Source organism: Phacochoerus africanus, chromosome 3 (genome assembly GCF_016906955.1).
Source record: "Phacochoerus africanus isolate WHEZ1 chromosome 3, ROS_Pafr_v1, whole genome shotgun sequence".
Classification (NCBI taxonomy): Eukaryota; Metazoa; Chordata; class Mammalia; order Artiodactyla; family Suidae; genus Phacochoerus; species Phacochoerus africanus.
In genome coordinates this window covers 727090-740477 of record NC_062546.1, presented here as the reverse complement: position 1 = coordinate 740477, position 13388 = coordinate 727090, and the positions used below count along the sequence as shown (strand labels likewise).

General features: G+C 67.3%; 1 protein-coding gene across 6 annotated transcripts in view; it reads left to right on the top strand.

Annotated features, from left to right (window-relative positions):
- Positions 1–2878: 2878 nt before the first annotated feature.
- Positions 2879–13388, top strand: part of COL20A1 (collagen type XX alpha 1 chain) — a 24167-nt gene continuing 13657 nt past the window's right edge. For 5 of the 6 annotated variants that reach the window (XM_047770655.1, XM_047770651.1, XM_047770652.1 and 2 more), the window contains exons 1-14: positions 3070–3918; positions 5441–5551; positions 6891–7034; positions 7439–7582; positions 7845–7967; positions 8811–8969; positions 9288–9407; positions 9906–10070; positions 10586–10750; positions 10966–11138; positions 11325–11454; positions 12241–12383; positions 12530–12653; positions 12784–12923. In XM_047770655.1, the coding sequence (XP_047626611.1) occupies positions 3672–3918; positions 5441–5551; positions 6891–7034; positions 7439–7582; positions 7845–7967; positions 8811–8969; positions 9288–9407; positions 9906–10070; positions 10586–10750; positions 10966–11138; positions 11325–11454; positions 12241–12383; positions 12530–12653; positions 12784–12923 (2088 nt within the window). In that variant the 5' untranslated portion in view covers positions 3070–3671. Of the gene's footprint in view, positions 2920–3069; positions 3919–5440; positions 5552–6890; positions 7035–7438; positions 7583–7844; positions 7968–8810; positions 8970–9287; positions 9408–9905; positions 10071–10585; positions 10751–10965; positions 11139–11324; positions 11455–12240; positions 12384–12529; positions 12654–12783; positions 12924–13388 lie in introns of those variants that run through there. The other variant, XM_047770654.1, reaches the window with a different exon arrangement.

The window sequence follows — 13388 nt, the reverse complement described above, 5'->3', positions numbered from 1 at the left end:
CTCCTGAGCGGTCTGGCCCAAGCGCCTCACCCTGGGGGCCGTGTTAGGTTGGGAGGGTGGGGGCAGCTGTCCGCTGCCGGGCGCCACCCTCGCTGTGGGGCACTCGGCACTATTTCTGGAGGTGCCGCAGCGGAGGCCCCTGCGGACCCAGCAGGAACACGGGGCTCCTGCAGGTCCGTCCACTGGGTCCAGGACCGTGCCAGGCACCTCCGCCAGGCCAGGTCAGGAGCAAGGGCCTGAGTGCCCCGGTCCCCTGCCTGTGTGGGACACAGACTTCACAGTAAGGCCTGTGGAAACTCGGGGTGTCTGGTGAACCCCCAAAGGGCCAGACCCACGGGCGTGGCAGGGGCTCCCAGAGCAGCAGGCAGCAGACACCCTTGCTGAAGAGCGGGAGAGTCTGCGGTGGGTGTCCGCCTGGGTGGGCAGCTTGTAACGGGACAGGCCTGCCCTCGCCTGGCCCCGCTAGAGACGGGGCAGCCACGGCGGTTCGGCCCTTGTGCCCCCTGGTCAGGCCTGCATCCTGAGACCGCCTGGCAGAGGCACTTGTGGCCAGGAGGGGCCAACTCGAGGTTCTGGAGCCGTGGCTTTTCCTGTGGTTTCTTTCCCGGGGTAGTGCTTTGGGGCAGGTGGGCCCAGGCTGGAGGGCGAAGGCTCTTGTGTTTGGGTGGGAAGGCGGGTCCCGTTCTTGGCCGAATCCCACCCTTGCTCTCACTGGACAGCACGTCCGTCGGCCATGGCCTGTCAGCCGCAAAGCTGCTCTTGGCCTCTGTGGCTTCTGCGCCCTGAGCCACGCAGACGCTGGCTCCAGGAGGCCAGCCTTTGCCACCTCTTTGCCTCAGACCTCTTGGCCAGGGGCCAGGACAGACCAGCAGGCGCTTCGTGGCCAGCTCCGGGAACTTTCTCACAGCCGGGGGACGCCTACGCTTCTTTCTGGGCACCCCCTTCGCACATGTCTGCCTTCGCTGCCTCCTTGCTCCTGGCCAGGTAGTCCTGCCCAGCGGGCTCGGTGCTGGCCGCTCTCCTGGGAGCCCAGGCCCTGAGTCGGGGGGAGGGGGCAGGAAGATGGGGACCAGGGCTTCTTAGAGACCGTCTGGGTGGGGGGTCCCGGCAGTGGGGGCCCTGCCCTTTGCACCTCCTCTGGTCCCCCGGCCCTGCCGTGTCCTGACCCCGACGCAAGGTCCGAAGGGCCTGGGAGCGTCAGGGACGCTGCACTCAGCGCCGAGGGCTCAATTGCAGCTCCTGGGGCCACCTCCCACCGCCACCTGCCCTGCCCCTTGGGTGAGGCTGTGACAGGTGACGCAGGCTCACCCCGCAGGGCCGGCCTAGCTCCGTCCTGCCCTTTCTGAGCCATGACCCTGGGCAGCTGGCGGCCTGGGTGAGCCCCGAGCCTGTCGGCGGGACTGCGAGACCGCAGGGACTCTCAGGTGGGCACATAGGTGGGGGCTGGCCAAGATCTCCCAGTGTGCGTGGGTGTGCACACACGTGTCCCCAGTGCCAGTGAGCCGGGGCGGGGGGAGCGTGGCGGACACGGGAGGTAGGGGTCTTTTGCTGGCCTCTGCTCAGGTCTGCAGGGCCCGCCTGCTCAGCCGTGTGGGTCTCAGGACCCCCAGCACCCAGGGCACGGCATCTGCCAGCCCCGCCACATCCCCGCGTCCAGCCCTGGGGCTGCGGGCTTGAGTGGCTCCCAGAGCACAGCACGTCTCAGAGCTGCCTTCACACTGGGGTCCTCGGCCCCCTCCCGGCTTGAGGAGTGCCCACTGCCAGGCAGGACCTGGGGGCCAGGAGGGCCTCTGAGCACCTGGGACAAGGCCGGGGAGCTGGCTGGATCCTGCTGCGGCCACACGGGGGCTGAGGGTCTGGGGAGGGGGATGGGAACCCCATGGCAGTGGGGAAGGGCTCCACCCCTCTGGCAGCGCCCAGTCCCCCACCCTTCCTCCCAGCCCCTCCCAGCCCCTCCCAGCCTCCAGGGAACACCCAGCTGGCAGCCCAGGGGCCTGACCGTGCCCACCTCCCCAGGCACCTCCGCCAGTGGCAGAGGCCAGACACGTGCTGCTTAGGGGCTCGGGGAGGAACTGGCCAGGTCCGGCTCGGGGTAGGGCGCTTCTCGGGGGGCAGATCCTCAGGTCTGGTGGGGCACCAGCCAGGGTCCAACAGAGACAGGGGCTTGGGGCTCAGGCTGGGCATCCCGACCACATACACTCTGGTTAGGGGCCCAGCCTGTGGGGCTGTTGGGGGTGGGGCTTGGCTGCCTTTGCTGGCTGGGGAGGGTCGGGCGGGCAGGGCCGGCATGGAGGAGGCTTCTAAGGTGGACCCTGGGCCCAGGAGAGACCGCGTGGGGCTCGGTTTAGGGTCCTGGGTCCTGGAGCGATGCTGGATGAGGGGGGAGGCTGTGGAGGCTGGTGCGACCCCCGGGTCCAGGGGCTGCTCCAGGCTGTTCCCATCCCCATGCTGCCAGGGACCCCAAGCCTACGGCCCCCAGCTTGACGCCCATCTACACCCGGTGACCTGGGTCCCTGCGGCGCGTGACCCCCCTCCCCCGAGAGCCCCTTTGGGACAGACCCTGTGCAGGAGGGGAGGAGCGGTTGGCCCCTCGGTGCGCTGATCCCTGCCCTGCGGGGCTGCGGGTCCCTCGTGCTGAGACTTCTGTGTCCCCCACTCAGAGCTGCCCTGGGCGGCAGATGGGAAGAATGGAGAGCCGGGAGGGTGGGCAGGGGGTGGGCCAGGGCGGTGACGTCGGAGGAGAAGGGCCTCAAAAGCCGTGGCCGCCTGTGGCTGCAGCAGGACCAGGGTGGCCAGGACTTGTGGGGACCAAGGGGCGCCACCCTTGGACGGGAGCCGCCTGGGAGGGTGGGTGGGAGGGTCCCGCAGGGGATGCTCCCAGAGCTGTGATCCGAGAGTGACCTTGACTCTCAAGAAAAGGTAAGGGGAGCTGAGCTTCTGGGGAGGGGCCGGCAGGACCCAATGCATGGGGTGGGGGTGGGGGGCAGGGGTCCGGCCCCCCAGGGCCACCGGGTGGAGGAGGGCAGATGCTGTGGGGGTCCTGTTCACAGCCACGACCGCTCTGCCGCCGGGAGGATCCTGCCAGGTTTCTGGGGAGGGGAGGGGTCTGGCTTCAGAGCGTGAAGCAGGAGGGTCCAGGAACGGGGCGCCCAGGTAACCCGTGCCTCATCCTCAAGCCCCTCCACAGCCCCGAGGACCCCGTGAGGATGACTGCCCTGGATGTGGCTCGGCTGGGGGTGGCCGGGCGCCTGAGGTCCTGCGTGTCCCCTTCTGCAGCCCCCCAGGACCCAACCCCATTTTCAGGGCTTCCCCCTCCCTCATGGAGAGGCCAGGCCTGGGGCTGGTGTCCTGGGGAAGGGGGGTGATTCTCAGCCAGGACACCCCCTCTGGGGCAGAACAGCCAGTGTCCTGCTCAAACTAGGGTTCCAGTCCCAGCTTCGACGCTGCCCGGGACTGCGGGCCGGCCGCCCCCACCCGGCCTTGGTTTCCTCCCAGCACCTTGGCCCTGAGTTGCCACCCCGGCTGGTCTAACGACAAGCAGTGGCCAGGGCCCCGGGCTGGTCTGTAAAGGTCCCAAGGGCGGGATACAGAAGCTGTGACGGGGCCGGATGCGTCGGGGGCGGCTGGAGGGCTCGCCCCTGACCCGGGAGGCCCCTGCCTAGGCCTGTGGGATGCTGGCCCCTGAGGACAGAAGGGTGGCTGGCTGGAGGCCTGCGGTGTGGGCTCAGCCTCCACCCAAAGGGTGCAGACGATGGAGCTCTGGCTTCAACGTCAGCAAGGGGAGGACGGACAGATGGACCATGGCTGAGCGCGTCTCCTCCTGCAGGCCCGGCACCATGAGCGCCTGCGCGCGCCCCCACCTCAGGGTCGGCCTCTGTCTGTGGCTGGGTGTCACCCTGGGACTCGGCCAGGGACAAGGTGAGGCCACGGGTGGAGGGCACCCCACCCCCTGCCTGCCCTCCCGGCCCCCGGGGCCACACTTGCCCAGGGCAGAGACCCCAGGGCGGGACACCTGCACCCCCAGTGCCTGCTGCTCCGGGAACAGGGGCTCAGTGAGCAGAGACTTGAGCAAGGACAGCCGTGCCCACGCCTGGCCCCAGAGGTGGCCTGACCTCCGGCCGCGCGGCCAACCTGTTAATTGGCGCTTCTTGGTGTTTTCTGTTGGTTTTTTTAATAAGTTATTAACACACTGTGCATTTAATTCCCCATTCGTGTCTTTTAAATGAATGTTTTAAAAAAAATAATTCCACAAATGCCTTTTCAACGTGGACATTTTAAACAGCAGAATCTAGAGTAAAAGTGGCTCCTCCGAGGAGAAGCCCCAAGATGCCCCCTCTGCAGTCCCTGCTCCTAAGCTCACTTAAGGCACCGCACGCCAGCTCCCGGTCCCCACGGGTCGCGCTCCATGAAGCCTCCTGGGCGGCTGTGATCCGACCGACTGCTCCCCATCGGGCACTGGGCCTTCCCCTGTGTCCCTTTCGGGGTAATGGCCCCTGCTCTCTCCTGGCACTCCCCCACCAAGGCCCTGACCTCAGACCCGGAGAGCAGCTGGGCGCAGGGAGACAGAGGCCCTTCCAGAGGGGCCCGGCTCACAAGCAGCTTTTCACAGCCCCCACCCCCAAGACATTCCTGCCTTTCAGCCCAGGCTCCGGGGAGAGCGGGGCCCATCCGGGGACCCTCCTCAGCTGTGCCACGCTCTGAAGCAGGCATTGTGTCTGCGTGGGCTCCCCCAGCCCGGCCCCCTGCGTCCCCGCCCTCAGTGGAGCAGCCAGAAGAAGCCCGTCTCTGTTCCCATTTTCCAAAAATAGGTGGCCCTCCCCACGGGGCTCCCGGACGCTTCCCCTGGAGCTCGGGCTGTGCCTCGGGGCTCAGGTCCCCACAGCCCCTTCCTCCTCCCAGGACAGCCACGCACGCCATCCTAGGGCACCCCCTCACTCCGGGGCACCCCCAACCCCAGGGCACCCCCCATCCTCCAAGGCCCCCGTCCCGGGGCACCCCCACCCTCGTCAGTTGTGTCAACCTAGAGGTGACCTTGGCAGCTGGGGTCTGCAGCTGCACAGCTGTGCGTCCAGCTGTCTGGACTCAGGCAGGGGAATCCGGCAGCTGCTGTGTTGGCTCAGCGCCGGCATGTCCCGTGGGGCAGTTAGCGTGGCTCCCCGATGCTGACCTCAGCCCGCTTCACCGGGCGGGGCCTCCAGGAGGGCAGCAGCCTCCCCTCAGCGGAGCAGGACCCCCTGGGCGGCCCGGTCTTCCTTCAGCCCCAGGGGGGCCACCTGTCATCAAGTCCCCCCCACCCCAGTGGGACTGGGTCCCCTCTGACCTCCAGGGGCTGCAGCCCCCTCAGACACTGGGGACGGGCCCCACTGCACCTCTCCAGGCCCCCACAGCTGCTTGGGGGCGGTTTAGGGGTCAGTCCTGACCACCTGTTCTGCTTCCCTAGCGAGCGGCCGCCTGAGGCTGGCGGTGCTGCCTGAGGACCGGCTACAGATGAAGTGGAGGGAGTCAGAGGGGAGCAGCCTTGGCTACCTGGTGCAGGTGAAGCCCATGGCAGGTAGGGGCCTGCGCCACCCCCTCCGTGCGGACCGACGTGACAGCTGTCGGCAAGGCGGCCGCTGTGCCGGCTCCTCTGTGATTCTGCCCTCCCTTCTCTCCATGTGCCCCATGAACCCGGGGAGGTCGTGGTAGGGGAACAGGGCTTTAGCGTCCCTGCCTCTGGGCCCCCGCGCCTGGCACACGTGGAAGGCATCCATCAATGACTTTGAAGAACAAGGACCCTTCTTAAGCTCAGAGCTTCCGGACTCTGCCAGCGCCCAGGGCACGGCTTCCCGGTCTCAGGCCGCATCGCACAGGAGGCGGCAGAGGTGCCCGTAGGCTCAGTGAACACCTCCAGATAGGACTAGAGCTGCGAGTGCAGAACCTTTTACCGAGCAGGGGTTTGACACCTGCAGACCAGCCCACGATGCGGGCGTGTGATTGCCGAGTGGGCACGCCGCGGGACGCAAACACGGGCGGAGCTCTGTTCCTGGAGCAGCGGAGGCCCCCACCGGCTCTGCCCCCGCGCAGAGCCGCCTTCCTGACTTGGCTGTCGTTTTGCAACATTTTCACTGAGCCGGGCTGGTGCACCTTACGATTCACGTCTTTGACCCCGCGCTGAGCTCGTGTGCATGCGCGCACCGATCCCGTTGCCTACCCGGGAGCCCGGCCGGTCCCCCCCACGCCATGGAAGCGTCTTTCTCTGGTTTCTCACCGACGTTGCTGTGCACCTGAACCCTGCACCAGCGCGGTCACGGGCCGAGTCACCATGTCTTCCCAGCAGACAGGCCTTTCCGCCCTGAAGGCGCCTCATTACCTCCTGGGGCTCAGGTGGGGGGGGGGGCGCCTCATTACCTCCCGGGGCTCAGCGTCTCCTTTCTGTGACATCCATCCTGCTCCACCAGGGGGCGCTGGCGCGCAGCACCTTCCTCCACGGGCCGCTCGGCCGTTCTTGGCTCTTCCATTTCATTTGTGTCATTTTTAAAAACTGATTCTATTGCAGTAGTCGATTCACCAGGTGTGTTCATTTCTGCTGTACAGCAGAGTAACTCACTTATACGTATATATTCTTTTCCATGATGGGTGTAAATACAGTCTTTTCAGGGCCGCACCCATGGCACTCGGACGTTTTCAGGCTAGGGGCTCGGATGCCAGCTGTGGCTTTAGACTCCACGTACAAGTGACGTCATCTGGGGTTCGTCTTTCTCCGTCCGACTCGCGGGGCCCTGTCCCTGTTGGCACCGTTTCTTTGCTTTAGCGTGGACTCGCGGAGTTGCCGCTGCGGGCGTGCGGTCCAGGCCCCTGTGCGCGGGTGGGTGGGGCCGGCTCCTCCAGGCTCACCCTTTCCCCCCACCCAGGGGACCCGGAGCAGGAGGTCATGCTGACCACCAAGACCCCCAAGGCCACCGTGGGGGGCCTGAGCCCCTCCAAGGAGTACGCCGTGCAGATCTTCCAGCTCACCGGCTCAGGGAGCGTCCTGCTGGCTCGAAGGGAGTTTGTGAGTAAGTCCCTCTCGGGATGCGTGTGTGTGTGTGAGTGGGTGCGTGTTTGCGTGTGTGTGTTTGCATGTGCGTGCACGTGTTTGCATGTGTGTGCACCTGTGCACGTGCGTGCATGCTTGGGTGTGCACGTGTGTGTGTGTTTTCTTGTGTGTGTTTGTGTGTGTGTGCATGTGCACCTGTGCTGAGGAGGCTGGAGTTGAGCCTGGGCAGCACCTCAGGCTGGGAGCCTTGAACCTGGGTTTGAGTCCCGCAGCCGCCTAGAGCCTTGCCTGTACCTGCCACGCTGCCTGGGGGCCCGTGGAGCCGGGCGTCCCCCCACGGGGGGTGGGGTGGGGGTGCAACCCCCGGGCCTGCGTTCTCTCCCTGGGCAGCGGGGCCCTGACAGCCCTCGCATCTCTCCATAGTTGAGGATTTGAAGAGTAACTCCATGAGCAGCAGCGGCTGGAGGCCCCTGGGGGCAGCCCTGGAGCCCACCCCCTCGCACTTGGCGGACCCAGACCTTGAGCCCCGAGTGGCCTTGGCCCCAAGCCAAGACCCACCCGCACTTGGTGGGTGGAGGTGGGGTGGGGGCGAGGCCCTGGGAGGAGGGCGTGGTCTTGGGCTTCTCCCGTCTCTCCCTCCGGGAAGCCCTCCAGCTTTTTTTACGCTGGGCTGCCACACTCCTGCCTCACTAATCGCACTGGGGAAGGTTATCCGCTGGGGGTATCCTTGGGGCCCTGGAGCCTGGCCCACTGCCCCCACCCCCTCAGGTGTCCCCCTGCCCGAGGGTGGCAGGTGAGAGGTGACACTGCTGTGACCCTCTTCCCCCAGAAGGGCCTGGCAAGGAGCTGCACCCAGCCAGCGGCCCCAGGGGGGCGGCCCCTGCTCAGCCCACCTCAGACCTGAGGGAGCAGAACCACACCCGGGCCTTGGCTGGAGGGAGAAGGAAGCCAGGTAGGACAGCCAGGGTGCCAGCCTCCGTGGGCTCCCCGGGCGTTTCCCAGGAGGCCCGACAGCAGGGCTGTGCCTCCTCCACGAGACCCGGGATGTCTTTGGTTTTGTCTCTTCCACCAGACCTGGGATGGGAGGGGGAGGCTCCTTCCTTAAACAGACACATCCCCCCTCGAGTGGAGTCCTGGGGCCTGGCCCCCCTGTTTCACAGCAGACTCTGGGCCTGCCAGGATGCTCTCCCCCACAATGCAGGGCCTTGACCCCTGTCTCCGGGGCTCTGCTGAAGGGACTGGGTGCACAAAACCCAGGGACCCAGATCGAGGGCCGTGGCTTTGCCTCCAAGAAGCTCCTGGGTCCCTGGGACAAGCCCCGGCTCCAGACGGTGAGGCCTCAGCCCCGAGAGGGCAGCAAGGGCGGAGCTGCCCGGCGCTGTCTTCGGTGCTGCCGCCGCCCACCCCAGCTGCACCTGCTGGGCCTGGTGTCGGCCGTGAGGAAGGTGGGCATGCCCCATAGCCAGTTGCATGGTGACTAGCACTGCCAGGCTGATGGAGGGCAGTGGCGCCAGAGCCGCTGGGTGCTCTCTTAACCACCTCTGGGGTTTTGGAGGGCTGGCCACGATGAGCTGAAGTTCACGTGGGCTTTTCTGAGGCTGATGAGACCCTAGCCCCTGCCCCCCTGCCCCGTGCTCAGCTGCCCACCTCATGTGACCCCCACGGCCCCTCCCCTCCACCAACCCCACGGAAGGAGGTCCTGGGGGCCGGGGCCCGGCCGGGAGCTGCCCAAGGTTCTGTGGGGGCCCTGGACCTCGCTCAGCATCCCACCTCCCTCCCTCCCCTCCCGCCCCAGCCGGCCCCCAGTTCCGCTGCACGCCTCCCACGCCTGTGGACATGGTTTTCCTGGTGGACGGGTCCTGGAGTATCGGCCACAGTCACTTCCAGCAGGTCAAAGATTTCCTGGCCAGCGTCATTGAGCCCTTTGAAATCGGGCCAGACAGAGTCCAAGTAGGTGGGTGCCAGCCCCGCCCTGCTGCCCCGCCCGGTGCGGGTCTCAACTCCCACCAGACCCCAGCACAGGTGACACTTGGGCCAGTAGGGGAGGAGGAAGGCAGCCTCTGGGACCAGCGCGAAGTTCCCACTCGGCCAGACAGGGGGTAGGGTGCCCACCTGCACTGGTGGGACAGCTGGCTCCTGGGGCACGTCGTGTAGAAGGTGGGGCTCTGCAACGTGCCCTCGCTGGTGACCCAGGCAAGGCTGGGTGCCCAGCAAGCCCCACCCGACCTCCCCTCCCAGCCTGACCAGTACCGGGGACCACCCCCCCCCCCAGGCCTGACTCAGTACAGCGGAGCCCCCCAGACCGAGTGGGACCTGAACGCCTTGGACACCAAGGAGAAGGTGCTGGCAGCCGTGCGCAGCCTCCGCTACCGCGGGGGAAACACGTTCACAGGTCTGCCCGCCCGGCCCCACCCTCGGGTCCACTCGGGTCTTGGTCCTGAAGCCCCTCTCTGTCCTGGGGTCCGCCCCTCACATCACCCCCAGATTTGGAAACCTCACGCGTGACCCACGCCCAAATGCTGTGTTCACGCTTTTGCAAAGGGCAAATCCGCCTCGTTTATCTCTGGTGGACGTGGTGTGTCAGGCGGTCCTGCCGAAACCGAGCGGCTCCTCCGATGCGTCGAGGCTCCTGGGGGAGTGGGGTCCTGCCAGGGGCTCAGGGGTGGCCCCACTGGAAGGGTGTCCCTTGGGTGTCTCCTCAGCAGATCCCTTGCCCCACAGCACAGTCCCCCCCATTCTCGGGCCCAGGGCCTCACCGCTCAGGGCACTGGGGCAGCTGCTCAGCAGCGGGTGTGGGATGGTCTCTGGGTGGCTTCGAGAGCCGGAGCCGGGGTGTCCCTGCCCTCGGGGTACTTGGGGCCGCCTGCACTCTGTTCTCCCTGCGCCCAAGGCCTGGCCCTGAACCATGTGCTGGAGCGGAACCTGAAGCCCGAGGCGGGGCTGCGTCCAGAGGCGGCCAAGCTGGTGACCCTGGTGACAGACGGAAAGTCCCAGGATGATGCCCGCACGGCCGGCCAAGCGCTCAAGAGTCTGGGCGTCCATGTCTTTGCTGTGGGTAAGCAGTTCCGGCTCCCCCCCGGGGTCCTCACGGCGGGGTGGGTCCCGTGGCCTCTGAGGCTCAGCCCTGCCGTGAGGACCTGAGCCCCCGGCTGCGTGGCCCCGGGGAGGCTGCCACTTGCCAGCGTTGTCTGGAGACCCCTCTGTGGGCCTCACTCAGGCCCTTAGCTCTGTCCCCTGCGAAGGGACCTCCAGACGTTGGGGGGTCCTGGAAGCAGAGGCCCCCTCCTCGGTGCCCCACCCCAGCCCCCAGGGGCGCAGGACCTCCAGGAACGCACACTGACCTCCCTCCGGCCCCAAGCCCCACAGAGACCCAGGTGGGCACGGCACAGCCCCCAAGGGGCCCTCGGGGGTCCAGCCCCACCTTGGCCCAGCCCGTCTCTCCCTGGGGCCCGGCCAGGCGACACCGTCCCGCAGCCCGCGGGGACTTCGGTCTGGGGCTTGGGCCGATGGGGGACTTGGGCAGGGGCTCACTGTGGACAAGGGCGCTGAGGCCTGCCTGGCCCACGGCAGGCGTGAAGAACGCCGACGAGGCGGAGCTGAGGCTCCTGGCGTCCCAGCCGCTGGACCTCACGGTGCACAGCGTGCAGGACTTCCCCCAGCTCGGCGCGCTGGCCGGCCTGCTCAGCCGCCTCATCTGCCAGAAGGTCCAGGGCAGAAGCCCGCGAGGGGACCCAGGTGAGTGGGCGGGGGTGATGCCCGGGCAGCCTCAGCGGGCCCTGCCCGGCCATTCCGGGCAGAGGGACAGGGGACTCTCTGGACCCACTCTCACCGGCTCTCACCTCTGAACACCCCGGGGACACCTGTCCTTCCTGCAGTGGCCGCCAGGGGGAGCAGGCAGAGCCGCTGACGCCAGCTGCCCGCTGAGGCCTTGGCATCCTGCTCCCTCCCAGTTACACCAGCAGTGGCTGCCCCTGCCCTGGACCCCCTTTCCGCTGTCACCAACCTGGTCGTGACCCGGGTGACCTCCTCCAGCGTCCACCTCTCCTGGACCCCAGCCCCGCAGACACCCCTCAAGTACCTGATCGTGTGGCAGCCTTCCAAGGGCGGCAGCGTCCCCAGGGAGGTGAGAGGTGACCCTGTGCAGACAGGGCTGCGGGAAGGCGCACCCAGGACACCGCTGTGGAGGAAGAAGAGCAGGGTGGGGGGCACCCACCTGAGGCCTCAGAGCCCCCAGACGGTGGGGGGTGGGAGCAGGATGGGGCCTCCGCCCGCGCGCACCCTGTGCCCCACCCCGCCTGCTCCTGCGCAGGTGGCGGTGGAGGGGCCCGCCTCGTCCGCGGAGCTGCACGACCTGAGCCCCCGCACGGAGTACCTGCTCTCCGTGGTCCCCGTCTACCAGGCGGGGGTCGGCGAGGGCCTGCAGGGCCTGGTGACCACAGGTGGGTGGGCGGGGCGGCCCCAGGCTAAGAGTTGTAGGGGTGTCCCGCCTGCAGCCCCCCTCGGAGCCTGACACCGGCGAGGGCCACCTCCCATGCGCTGTGACCAAGGCCGAGTCCCGGGCCTCTCTGGCCCTCGGTGTCTTCTGAGCACCGGGGACGCCGTACGTGTCATCACTCCAGCCACAGCTGGGACCCGTGACTCTTACTGCTCACGCTGTCTAGCCCCTCCCCGCCCGGCCTGCAGGCCCCCAGGAGCTGCAGTGAGCAACCCCAGATTTAAGGGGTACGCCCCGCAGTTTTACGGGGTACATCCTACAGCTCATCCGTTGGGATTGTACAGGCCCCAGCTTTCTGTGTTTCACAGCATCATGTACCCATCACCCCAAAAAGAAACCCCACACCTGAGAGGTCGCCCCAATCCACCCCCAGCCCCTCCCACCCCTAATGTGCCTGCTGCCCAGACCCTCGGCCTGCGTGGGACCACACGGCATGAAGTCCGCGCCTGGGAGCCCGGCCCTCCCTCCCTCAGGGCCACCCCTGGCGGGGAGGGGGGGGTGGGTCTTGTCTCCCCAGGGCTGTGAGCCCGAAGGCTGGCTCGGGGTTAGGGTTAGGGTTAGAGTTAGGGTCAGACGGACTTACAGTTGTCTGTGGGCCCCCCGCCCAGGTTGGTATCTCCCTGCCACCATGTCGCCATCAAACACACCTGGCCTGAGCTTGCCGCCCCTTGTCCCTCTGGTCTGTGGGTCTGTGCTCTGTTTCTAAAGGCCCCCCCGCCCCCCCCCCCAGCACCGCTGCCCCCACCTCAGGCACTGACCCTGGCCACAGTGACGCCCAGAAGCCTCCGCCTCACCTGGCAGCCCTCGGCAGGGGCCACCCAGTACCTGGTGCGGTGCTCACCTGCCTCGTCCAAGGGCGAGGAGGGCCGAGAGGTGCGGCGGGAGAGCGAGCTGGGGGGGCACCCAGTGGGGGGAGCTGTGGGGCAGCCGGGTGGGGGGAGCTGGGGGTGCAGCTGGGTTGGGGGAGAGCAGGGCAGGGGAGCGCAGGGGGCGGCCAGTGTGAGTGACCGTCCCTGCAGGTGCGGGTGGGGCGGCCAGAGGTGCTGCTGGACGGCCTGGCCCCGGGCAGGGACTATGACATCTGGGTGCAGAGCGTGCGAGGCGCAGAGAGCAGCGAGGCCCAGGGCATCCGCGCCAAGACCTGTGAGTGCCCCGCCCTTCAGGCTGCTGGCACCCTGGGCCCCCCAAGCCCCCCATGGGGCTCCTGTCCTGGCCATCCCCCCACCACCCCCACATGCCTAGGGAGGTCCTGAGGCCTTGGTATGCTCTGCAGCCGCCCTGGGGCCCCCGAGACACCTGAGCTTCTCGGACGTGAGCCATGACTCGGCCCGCGTGTCCTGGGAGGGCAGCCCGAGGCCCGTGCGTCTGGTCAGGGTCAGCTACGTCTCCAGCAAGGGTGGCCACTCAGGACAGGTGAGAGCAGGCCCTGTCGCAGCCCGAGGCGCGGTGCTGTCCGGGGGTAGGGGTGTCCACACGGGACGCAGCATCCTCAGTGCCCCCTCCAGGCACCCTGCATTCGGGGTCTCCCCAGGCGCCCTGGCCAGCACAGGGGAGCAGAGGGCAACCTGACCCTGCCCCGCTGCTGGGGCCCGTCTTGGGGGGCAGACATGAAGCAGAGCATTTTACAGAGACTGTGTGTGACAGCCTGTGACAGGTGTGCGGGGGCTCCTGGCATCACAACAGGTGAAAATGCCGGCTGGCTGGACTGTTTGAAAGAGTAGGAACTGGGGTACCCTGCTGGCTCGACAGGTTCAGGATCCAGCATTGTCACTGCTGTGGCAAGGGTTCGATTCCTGGCCCAGGAACTTCCACAGCCACAGTCACGTTCAAAAGAAAGAAAAGAAAAGAAAAGAAAAGAAAAGAAAGAAGAGAAAGAAA